The following is a 12003-nucleotide window of genomic DNA, read 5'->3' on the forward strand; positions in this document are numbered from 1 at the left end:
CCTGAGGGCAGAGAGACAGCAGGGTGGCACTCCCTGCCCGTGGGGATGGGCAGGGATGCACCAGGGAGGGTGGGAGTTTAGCCCTGAGGGGTCTGCAGGGCAAGGCAGGGAGGTTAAATATCACTTTATGCCCTCAGAACACGCGTAGGAATAAATGCAGGCCCCCAGAGGACAAGCACAGGGCTGTGGAAGGTGTCCCTTTCTGTGATAGGGGGTGGGAGTGAAAATGAGGTTCTTCCGACCCAAAACGTTGTGAGATTCCTGTCGTGTCCCAGGGATCTGCAGGGATCCCCCTACACAGCCCCCCAGAAGCACAGACCTGAGGGAATTAAAGTCCCCAGCACCATCCCTGCCAAAGCCCACACACCCCAAGGGCCCGAACACACAGGGGAAGCCCTAATTCCACCCCAATGGCTGCAGCAGGGGATCCCAACCTTCCCTGAGGGACCAGACAGACATGGAGAAATCCCAAATCCCACACTCAGAGCCTGAATAAACACTGCCAACTCTGCCTAAGGGCCCAAACAGGCATGAGGGGGAGCCCTAACCCTGTCCTGAGAGGCCAAACAGACATTGGGGGACCCCTAACCCTGTCCTAGGAGCCCAAATATACATCAAGGGACCCCTAATCCTCCTTAGAGCCCCAAAGAGACATCGGGGGACCCCTAACCCTCCCTTAAGAGGCCAAATAGATATTGGGGAACCCCTAACCTGCCCAAATAGACACGGAGGGGGCCCTAAGCCCCGTCTGAGGGCCTAAGTTGACGTGAAGGGACCCTAACCCCTTCCTCGAGAGACACAGCCCTAAAATGCCCCCCGAAAGCTCTAACGCACACGGAGAAGCCTCTAAATCCCCCTGAGAGATCCTTAACCCCAGGCTGAAGGCTCAAAGGGACTCCCTCTAAACCCACCCTCACAGCTCGAATAGACATAATGGGACCTTAACACCACTTCCGAGGGACCCCTAAGCCAAGCCTCAAAGCCCAAACAGCCACAGGGTGACCCCTAAACGCCATTCCCAATGTCCCGCTGGGCTCCGGACGGTCTCAGGGCCCCGCTCACCCTCACGCGCTCCCTCAGCCCCCGGCGGCGCCTCCTCCGCGACTGCCGGGCCCGCGCGCCGCGCGCGCTTTTTATACCACCCGGAACCGGAATGGCGGCCGGCATCGGGCTCTCTGATTGGCTGCGGCTTTCCCTCTCCCTCCCCTCTCCCCGCGGGCCGTTCCCGGAAGCGGCGCGGGCGCTTCCGGTGCTTCCGGCCGGGCGAGGAAGGGGCGGGAGGGGGGAAGGAGGAAGGGAAAGGAACGGGAAGGGAAAGGAAGGAGGGGAGGACGGACGGAAGGAAGGAAGGAGGTGTTGAGGCGGCCGCGCACGGACCGGCGGGACCCGCCACGGGAGGTAACGGGGGAAAGCGCGGTGCTAAAGGGCGGGTGGGGTGGGGTGGGGTGGGGGGGGGTCCCTCGGTATTTCCGCCGGAGGGGAGGGTCGGGTCGGAGCCCTCGGTGAATCCAGCGGTAAAACCTAACATTAATTAGTTAATTAATTAATTACCGGGCCTCGGTGCGGGTTTAATTCTCGCAGGCGGTTCCCGAGCGCTGTTTAAAATGGGGATTAAAGGGGCCGGGAGGGCTCGCACGGGGCGTTGAAACCCCGGTGTGGGTGGGGGAAACTCGGCCCGCGCCCCCCGGAGTGCGGGAACAGGCTCGGAAAACCGGGGAGAACGTGAAGGTGAGGGGGGGGGGGGACACGAAAAATGAGCCTGAAAGTGAGGGAGTGACATAAAAAATGTGGGGGGGACACAAAAAGTGACAGAAGGGAGAGCCTGAAAGTGAGGGAAGGACACAAAAAGCGGGGGAGAGACACCAAAAAATGATCCTAAAAGTGAAGGAGGGACATAAAAAACGGGGGGAAGACCCTGAAAGTGAGGGAGGGACGCAAAAAACGACAAGGGGAGACCCTAAAAGTGAGGGAGATAAGCCAAAAGTGACCCTAAAAGTGAGGGAAGGACACAAAAAATGAGGGAGGGACACAATAAGTGACAGAAGGGAGACCCTGAAAGTGAGGCAGGAACACCAAAAATGATCCTGAAAGCAAGGGAGGGACACAAAAAGCAGGGGAAAGACATTAAAAAATGACCCTAAAAGTGAAGGAGGGACATAAAAAACGGAGGAGAGACACAAAAGGTGAGAGAGGGACACCAAAAATGACCTTAAAAGTGAGGGAGGGATGCCAAAAAAAGCGAAGGAGGGACACAAAAGGTGAGAGAGGGACACCAAAAATGACCCTGAAAGCAAGGGAGGAACACAAAAAGCAGAGGAGAGACATCAAAAAATGACCCTAAAAGTGAAGGAGGGACATAAAAAATGGGGGAGAGACCCTGAAAGTGAGGGAAGGACAAAAAAAGTGAGGGAGAGATGCCAGAAATTACAGGGGGAGACCCTGAAAGTGCGGCAGAGACACAAAAAGTGACTCCGAAAGTGAGGGAGGGACACAAAAAATGAGGAGGGGACACCAAAAGTGACCCCGAAAGCGAGGGGGGGACACAATAAGTGACAGAAGGGAGATCCTGAAAGTGAGGCAGGGACACAAAAAGTGGGGGAGAGACACAAAAAGCGACCCTGAAAGCAAGGGAGGGGCACAGAAAGTGATGGAGGAGATCCTGAAAGTGAGGGAGGGACACCAAAAAATGACCCTAAAGGTGAAGGAGGGACATAAAAAACAGGGGAGAGATCCTGAAAATGAGGGAGAGGCACAAAAAGTGACCCTGGATGTGAGGGAGGGACACAAAAAGTGGAGGAGAGACAGAAAAAGAGACCCTGAAAGTAAGGGAGGGGCAAAAAAAGTGATGGGGGAGATCCTGAAAGTAAGGGAAGGACACAAAAAGTGACCCTGAAAGTGAAGAAGGGACACAAAAAGTGACAGTGAAAGTGAGGCAGGGACACAAAATTTGCTCAAAATTCTTTTAATTCCTTTTTTTTTTTTCTTTTTTCCTATGAAGTGGCAAGGATTTAGCCACAAAGTGAGAGCACAGAAGAATTTATGGATAGCCTCGCATGACAAATCCCTGCCTGGCATGGAGATATATATATATATATAGATAGATAGATAGATATATATATAGATTGATAGATAGATAGATATAGATAAAGATGTATAAATATATTTTTATATATATATATATACACAGATATATATATATAAGTATATATTTAAATAAATTATATATATATAAATTTTACATATATGTATATAAAGATATATATAAATTTTAAAGACATGTATATAAATATATATATGTATATATATATATATATATATATATATATATATATATATATATATATATAATTTAATTTTTATTATTTATTTCAGTTTTTTCCTATGAAGTGGTAGGGATTTAACCATGGAGAGCACGGAAGAATTTAGGAACAGCCTGGCACGGGTGTACATACATATATACATATATATATATATACATATGTATATACACACCTATATATATATATATATATATATATATATATATATATATATATTTATATATAAAAATTTATTTTTAAGTTTATTTTTTATTATTTATTTCAGTTTTTTCCTATGAAGTGGCAAGGATTTAACCACGGAGTGAGAGCATGGAAGAATTTAGGGATAGCTTGTCATGGGTGTGCATATATATATACATATATATATATGAAATGTACACACATATATGTGTGTATATATATTTATATCCATATATTTATTTATTTATATGGATATAAATATATGTATAAATATAAAATTTATTTTTAAATTTATTATTATTTATTTCAGTTTTCTCCTATGAAGTGGCAGGGGTTTAGCCATGGAGTGAGAGCACAGAAGAATTTAGGGATAGCCTGGCACGGGTGTGCATATATATACATATATATAGATAATTATTTAAGGATAACCTTACATGGGTGTATATATATATGGATATAAATATATATATATGGATATAAATATATATATAAATAAATAAATATATATATGTATATATATGTGTGTATATATATATATATATATATATATATATATATATAAAATTTGAGCTTATTTTTTATTATTTATTTTTATTTTTTCCTACGAAGGGGCAGGGATTTAGCCATGGAGTGAGAGCACAAAAGAATTTAGGGGTAGCCTGGCATGGGTGTCCATATATATACCTATATATATATATATAAATATATAAATTATATATATATATAATTATTTAAGGATAACCTGACATGGGTGTGTATATATATATGGATATAAATATATATATATGTATATAAATATGTGGAGATATATATATATATATATAATTTGTGCTTATTTTTTATTATTTATTTTTATTTTTTCCTACGAAGTGGCAGGGATTTAGCCACGGAGTGAGAGCACAAAAGAATTTAGGGGTAGCCTGGCATGGGTGTCCATATATGTACCTATATATATATATATATAAATATAAATATATATATAATATATATAAATATATATATATATATAAAAATACATATAAATTATATATATAAATATATATATATATATATATACATAAAATTTATTTTTTATTATTTATTTCACTTTTCTCTTATGAAGTGGCAGGGGTTTAGCCATGGAGTGAGAGCACAGAATGTAGGGATAGCCTGGCACAGGTTTAAATATATATATATCTATATATATCTATATCTATATATCTATCTATATATATGTATATAATTTTTTTTTTAATTTAAATGTGGCCAGGCTGCTGCTGGCTGTCTCCTCCTTTCAGCGCTGCCCTCGCAGCAGCTCCTTTAGGGAGCCCGTCCCGCACAAACCCCTGGGGCACCTTCGGGGCAGAGCAGCGCCGCACACCCCAACCCACCCTACCCCACCGCAGCGTGTGCCGCCCGGGGCTGTCAGAGCCTCGCTGATTGTTCACGGTGTGCGCGCAGGAGAGCGCCCCTCTGTGCTCCGTCCATCCCCTCCCTTCCTGGGAAGAGATGAACGCAGCAGCAGCCGCTGCGCCTCAGCCGCGCTTGTGTCCCCGGCAGATCCTGCGCGGCTCCCGCCGGGGCCGCCAGCCATGCGCACGGCGGGATGAAGCTGCAGGCGGTGCTGGAGCAGCTGCAGAAACAGCAACAGCAGCAACAGCAGCAGCAACAACGACCGGCGGTGTCCATGGAGTGCCGGGAGCGCCGCCGCGAGCCGCAGGTGCCCTTCCCCGCCCCGCCGCCCTTCCCCGGCCGCGCCCCGGCGGTGCCACCCGCTGTCCCCGCCGCGGGCAGAGCCCCCGCGGCGGCCGGCCGGCCCCATGAGCAGAGCAGCGGCAACTCCGAGGAGGAGGAGGATGATGAGGAGGAGGAGGATGATGAGGAGGGGGATGAAGACAGCGCTGAGCTGGAGGATGGCCCCGCGGTGCCCGGCCGGGAGAGCTGCTCCGCGCTGCCGTGTTTCCGCGCTCCCAAAGGCGCCCACGGCAAGGGCAGGGCGGGCTGCGGTGCCAGCCCCGCGGCGGGCACGCCGCAGGGCAGGGAGGAGCCGGGCACGGACCCCGCCCCGCGCTGCGCTGCCCCCGCGGGCCGCCCCGGCTGGCGCCTGGACGAGCCGCTCAAACAGGTCAGTGCTGCGGGAGCTCCCCTGCTTCCAATCAGTTTGTACGAAGATAATCCCACTTTTTGCCCCAAAGTGCCAGGAGGAAGGTGCCAGGAGCTTGGGGCGTGTTTGGGGTTGGTTTTTGCTTTGTTCCCCCAAGGTGCATGTGTTTTGAACACCCCCCATGGACGACCCGAATTTGGTCACCTTTTTCCCTCAAGAATTACAACCTGGGGGGACACAAAGTGCAAATTTTGTGTTTATTTCCAGGATTTATCCCCATTGCTGTTCCCACCTCCAGCCCCTGCTGAAAGTTGGATTTTGGGCCAGCCCAGCAAATCCTTCCTGCCCTAAATCAAAACTTCAAGGAAATAATATGAATTTCAGTCAGAATTCTTTTAGAGCAGAATCTCCCCAGTTTCCTACCATTTTGTACCAAAATAATCCAATTTTTTGCCCCCAAAGTGCCAGGAGGGAGGTGCCAGGCGCTCAGTACGTGTTTGGGGTTGGTTTTTGCTTTGTTCCCCCAAGCTAGGTGTGTTTTGAAGCCCCAAATGAGAGTGGGATAACCCAAATTTGATCAGTTTGTGTCCCCCCAGATTGTCCTTCTTGGGGGAAAAAGTGCAAAATTTGTGCTCAGAATTCAGTTATTTTAGAGCAGAATCTCCCCTGTTTCCAACCATTTTGTAACAAAATAATCCCACTTCTTGCCCCAAAGTGCCAGGAGCTCGGGGCGTGTTTGGGGTTGGTTTTTGCTTTTTCTGCCAAGCTAGGTGTGTTTTGAAACCCCTCAAATCCCAAATGAGAGTGGGATGGCCCAAATTTCGTCACTTTTCCCCCAAGAATTACAATTTTGGGGGACACGAAGTGCAAATTTTGTGTTTATTTACAGGATTTATCCCCATTGCTGCTCTCACCTCCAGCCCCTGCTGGAAGTTGGATTTAGTGCCAGCCCAGCAAATCCTTCCTGTCCTAAATCAAAACTTAAAGGAAATAATATTAATTTCACTCATAATTCAGTTATTTTAGAGCAGAATCTCCCCTGTTTCCTACCATTTTATACCAAAATAATCCCATTTCTTTCCCCCAAAGTGCCAGGAGCTCGGGGTGTGTTTGGGGTTGGTTTTTCCTTTTTTCCCCCAAGCTGGGTGTGCTTTGAAACCCCCCCATACTGAATGTGGGATGACCTGAATTTGGTCACTTTTCCCCCAAGAATTACAATTTTGGGGGACACAAGGTGCAAATCTTCTGTTTATTTCCAGGATTTATCCCCATTGCTGTTCCCACCTCCAGCCTCTGCTGAAAGTTGGATTTAGGGCCAGCCCAGCAAATCCTTCCTGCCCTTACTAAAAATAGAAAGGAAATAATATGAATTTCACTCAGAATTTTGTTATTTTAGAGCAGAATCCTGTTTCCAACCATTTTTTAGCAATATTGTTCCCCTAAGGTGGGTGTGTTTGAAACTCCCCAAACTGGGTGTGGGATGACCAAAACTTCCATTTCCCTTCCTCAGGAGTTCTGTGAGGAGATCCCACCACAACTTGGCTTTTTGGGTTTCCCTGCTCTCTGAGAGCTTTTTTCGGGGTGGGATTTTGGGAGAAATTTGGTGGTTTGGTCATTTTAGGTGCAGGCAGCTCCCTGCTGATGCCTGACTGGAGTTAATTCTTGTCAGAGCTTTGGGGTCTTGGAATTGGGGATTTTTGAGTGCAGGGGATGTGACCTGATCCTGGGAGCCAGAGCACTTTATATTCCCTGTGGGAAGAGGAAAGGGGAAAGGAAACAGGAAAGAAAAGAGGAAAGGAAAGGAAAGGAAAGGAAAGGAAAGGAAAGGAAAGGAAAGGAAAGGAAAGGAAAGGAAAGGAAAGGAAAGGAAAGGAAAGGAAAGGAAAGGAAAGGAAAGGAAAGGAAAAGGGGAAAGGAAAGGAAAAGGGGAAAGGAAAGGAAAAGGGGAAAGGAAAGGAAAAGGGGAAAGGAAAGGAAAAGGGGAAAGGAAAGGAAAAGGGGAAATGGAAATTCAAAGGATTCCCCAAGAAAAGGAGAGGAAAATGGAAATTCAGAGGATTCCCCAAGGAAAGGGAAAAGAAAAGGAAAGGAAAATGGGAATTCAGAGGATTCCCCAAGGAAAGAAAAATGGAATTTCAGAGGATTCCCAAAGGAAAGGAAAGGGAAATGGAAATTCAGAGGATTTCCTGAGGAAGGGAAAGGAAAGGGAAGTTCAGAGGATTCCCAAAGGAAATTGAAATTGAGAGGATTCTCAAAGAAAGGGAAATGGAAATTCCGAGAATTCCCCAAGGAAAGGGAAATGGAAATGCAGAGGCTCCCCAGCTCCTCCCCTGCAGAGCTCCAGAGGTGAGTGAGGGTCCTGAGGCAGGGAAGGGAGGCAGACAAATCACTGTAGGGTTAATTCAGTGCCACAGTGATTTGTAGGGTTGGTGGCAGCTCCCAGGGGTTCAGGCTGCACAGGAGCTGCCAGCATCTGGAATCTTTTATTCCCCTTGTGTTTTCCTCACTCTGGGGTGAATCAGTGACTCTGGGCTGGCACTGAGGATCCCTCTTTTATCAATCCTGGTTCCTCTGAGTCTTTGGGAGCAGGAGGAATTCAGAGAGCCCAGCTTTTCCTCAAGGATGAGGCAGCAGGTTCCTGTTTGCTCATGGGAACACGTGAAAAGATCTTCATCAAAAAAAAAAAGCAATTAATGGTGAAACTCAGCCCTTCCCTTCCCCATCCTCCCTGCCATTCCTGAAATCACTCAGATGTTTTCAGGGGCTGCCTTTGAAGCTGGGGCTGCTGAATTGAGCTCTGTTATTAGCAAGGTCCCATTGCAGAGCTGCTGTGGGCAGTAATTACCCCTTGGCTCTCCCTGCCTGAGAACTTGCAGCTCAGGGCAGCAGTCCTGATCTTATCAGCGTTTGTTCTACAACACTTTTCTTTCTCAGAGCATCTGTTTCACTTCCTAAGGCTTAACTCTGCCCACAAAAGGAATTTCTGTGGATTCCCTGATAATCCTGAAATTGCTGCCCCAGTTCCTTTTTCATTGACTCAACCCACAGGGCAGGGGAGGGCTCGTCCCCAGGTGGGTATTTCAACAGATTCCTGGACTAAAAAACCCACAAACCTCTGTAAAATCTCAGTAAAACCTCTGTAAAATCTCTGCAAAACCCCTGTGCAGAGTGAGGAGTGCAGCTGAGCCTGGAGATTTTCTTCCTCTGCTCTGGGAGGTTTTTGTCCTGCAGAGGATGGGAAGTGTTGGTCACCTTGGCAGCTCAGGGGTTAACTCTGGGCTGGGCTGGGCACCAGGCAGGGCCATGGTGGCACTGGAAAGGCTGTGGTGGCCCAAGGAAGGCTGTGGTGGCCCTCAAGGTGTCAGTGGCACAGGGAAGGCTGTGGTGGCCCATGAGGTATTGGTGGCCCAGGCAGGGCTGTAGTGGCACATGGAGAGCTCTGGTGACACAGAGGGGCTCTGGTGGCACATGGAGAGCTCTGGTGGCCCAGGGAAGGCTTCCTGAGGTATCAGTGGCACAGGGATGGCTTTGGTGGCACAGGGAAGGGCTGTGATGGCCCATGAGGTGTCAGTGGCACAGGGAGGGCTCTGGTGGCACAGGGAAGGGCTCTGGTGGCCCATGAGGTGTTGGTGGCACAGGAAGGGCTCTGAAGGCCCAGAGAAGGCTCCCTGAGGTGTCGGTAGCACTTGGGGGAAGAAAGCCATCCCATCCACAGTGTTGGTGGCACAGGGATGGCTCTGATGGCACATGAGGTGTCAATGGCCCAGGGATGGCTTTGGTGGCACACAGAAGGCTGTGGTGGCCCTCAAGGTGTTGGTGGCACAGGGATGGCTGTGGTGGCACAGAGGGGGCTCTGGTGGCCCATGAGGTATCAGTGGCACAGGGAGGGCTCTGATGACCCATGAGGTGTTGGTGGCACTGGGAAGGCTCCCTGAGGTGTCAGTGGCACAGGGATGACTCTGGTTGCCCAAGGAAGGCTGTGGTGGCCCTCAGGGTGTCAGTGGCCCAGGGAGGGCTCTGGTGGCACAGGCAGGGCCGTGGTTGCCCATGAGGTGTTGGTGGCCCAGGGACGGCTTTGGTGGCACACGCCAGAGCTCTGGTGGCCCATGAGGTGTCAATGGCACAGGGAGGGCTCTGGTAGCCCATGAGGTGTCAGTGACTCAGGGAGGGCTGTGGTGGTCCATGAGGTGTTGGGGGCACAGGAAGGGCTCTGGTGGCACAGGGAAGGCTCCTTGAGGTGTCAGTGACACAGGGATGGCTGTGGTGGCACAGAGAGGGCTCTGGTGGCCCTTGAGGTGTCAGTGGCACATGGAGGGCTCTGGTGGCCCAGGGAGGGCTCTGGTGGCCCCAGAGATGTCAGTGGCACAGGGAGGGCTGTGGGGGCACAGAGAGGGCTCTGGTGGCCCTTGAGGTGTCAGTGGCACAGGGAGGGCTGTGGGGGCACAGAGAGGGCTCTCTGAGGTGTCAGTGGCACAGAGAGGGCTATGGTGGCCCAGGAAGGGCTGTGGTGGCCCCCAAGATGTCAGTGGCCCAGGGAAGGTTCTGGTGGCCCAGGAAAGGCTCTGGTTGCCCCTGAGGTGTCAGTGGCACAGAGAGGGCTATGGTGGCACAGGGAGGGGCTCTGGTGGCTTCCCAAGGAGCTCTTTCCTTGTCCCCTGGCAGTGGGAATTGTCCCCAGAGCAGCAGGAGGAGGTGCAGCAGCTGCCCCAGCTCAGGTCACAGCAGGTGACAGCAGGTGACAGCTTTGGTGGCCATATGGCCAGAGCCTGGTGCCCTCAGCTGCCCTAAGCTCCTTTGGCCTGGAGGTGCCCCCCAGATCCCAGGGTGGAGCTGTGGGAAATGGTTTATTCTGCTTATCCTCTGCCATCCTGGTCCAATCACCCTTTATTTTTTATAAATTTCCTAGAAAACAACCCAAATATGTTCTGTTTAACTTTTCCAGAGTCTTTAAAAGTTTTATTCCTGGGAATTATCCCAAGTTCAAACTCACTGGTGGGAGGGAATTGCCTGCTTTAATCCCTCTTCTTTCTCATCCCTGCCCTCAAATGGAGTGGAATAAGCTCTCAGCATGACCAGAATTCCCTGTGGAAGCAGAATTTGCTGGATTTATATCCAGGGAAGGGTGAGAAAGCTGAACCTGCACAAATCCCTGAGCCTTGGAGAGTGTGCAAGGTCCAGGCTGGGAAAAAATGCCAGCTGCCTCCTTTTCCTGCCCCCCTGTCTCATTCTGGATGCTCCATGGGTTTGATCCCAGTGAACATTTTAGGAGCAGCTGGATGCCTCCATAATTAGCCAAAAATCTGTGGGGTTAATCTCTGCTGAGAGAGAGAGGCTGAGGGAGAAAGGACATTGGGATGGATCCTCCTGTGAGCCACGCCAGCCTGCAGAGAGCTGGCAATTGATCCTGTGCCACAAACAGCTGACACAACAGAAGTGCCAATAATCCCCCATTAAACATCTCTCAGTTGATGGGGCTCACGGGCTAATTGACTTTCCAGCAGCAATTAGTGTCTCAAACCCAATCAGCTGGCATTAGGGAGCTGTGCACGAGCTCTTCATCTTCCTCATTCAGTGGGAGCCTCACAGCCAGATGGTGCTGGGAGTTTGGGGTGCTGCAGCACCTCCAGAATCCCCAAAGGGTGCTTTGGGGGGCTGGGACCTTTTCTCCCCATGCGTTTGTCCAGGTGGATTTGGCTCTTCCCTTTTCCAGCAGATGCTAGGTCAGGACTTTTTGGAGTTGTTCTTAGGATGCCTGGTTCTGTTTCAGGGTCATCCTGGCTTTCTATCCAGCTGGAGCTGCTGGGTTATTTCAGAATTTATTTCTCCAGAATTCCCAGGGGGTGCTTTTGAGGTGCTGGGACCTTTTCTCCCCATGTTTGGCTCTTCCTTTGTCGAGCACATGCTAGATCAGGACCTATGGAGTTGTTGTTCTCAGGATGTCTGGATTTATTTCAGGGTCATCCTGGCTTTCCATCCAGCTGGAGCTGCTGGTTTATTTCAGAATTCAGAATTTATTTCTCCAGAATTCCCAGGGGGTGCTTTTGGGGGTTTTGCACCTTTTCTCTCGATGGGTTTGTTGCAGGTGGATTTGGCTCTTCCCTTTTCCACCATGTCCTAGATCAGGACTTTTTGGAATTGGTGTTTTCAGGATGTCTGGATTTATTTCAGGGTTATCCTGGCTTTCCATCCAGCTGGAGCTGCTGGGTTATTGAGGTGCAGGAGCATCTCCAGAATTCCCAGGGGGTGCTTTTGAGGTGCTGGGACCTTTTCTCCCCATGTTTGGCTCTTCTCTTTTCCAGCCCACCCTGCACTGGGACTTTATGGAGTTGGTGTTCTCAGGGTGCCTGGATTTATTTCACAGTTATCATGGCTTTCCATCCAGGTGGAGCAGCTGGTTTATTTCAGAATTCATAATTTATT

At 49.3% G+C, this 12003-nt stretch overlaps 2 protein-coding genes across 2 annotated transcripts in view; one reads left to right on the plus strand and one right to left on the minus strand.

The window, feature by feature from the left end:
• Positions 1 to 1137, minus strand: part of LOC131561759 (actin, cytoplasmic type 5) — a 4554-nt gene extending 3417 nt beyond the window's left edge. Inside the window, exons 1-2 of the mRNA XM_058811143.1 lie at positions 1063 to 1137; position 1 (exon numbers count right to left, since the gene is read on the minus strand). The exon at position 1 is cut by the window's left edge and continues 996 nt beyond it. The gene's annotated coding sequence lies outside the window, so the exon portion shown is untranslated. The remainder of the gene's footprint in view (positions 2 to 1062) is intronic.
• A 138-nt stretch (positions 1138 to 1275) lies between these two features.
• ARID3B (AT-rich interaction domain 3B) overlaps positions 1276 to 12003 on the plus strand; it is a 31688-nt gene continuing 20960 nt past the window's right edge. The window contains exons 1-2 of the mRNA XM_058811126.1: positions 1276 to 1398; positions 5040 to 5604. Coding sequence (XP_058667109.1) covers positions 5086 to 5604 — 519 coding nt within the window. The 5' untranslated portion in view covers positions 1276 to 1398; positions 5040 to 5085. The remainder of the gene's footprint in view (positions 1399 to 5039; positions 5605 to 12003) is intronic.

The sequence above is a fragment of the Ammospiza caudacuta genome, chromosome 10 (assembly GCF_027887145.1).
Source record: "Ammospiza caudacuta isolate bAmmCau1 chromosome 10, bAmmCau1.pri, whole genome shotgun sequence".
Taxonomy (NCBI): Eukaryota; Metazoa; Chordata; class Aves; order Passeriformes; family Passerellidae; genus Ammospiza; species Ammospiza caudacuta.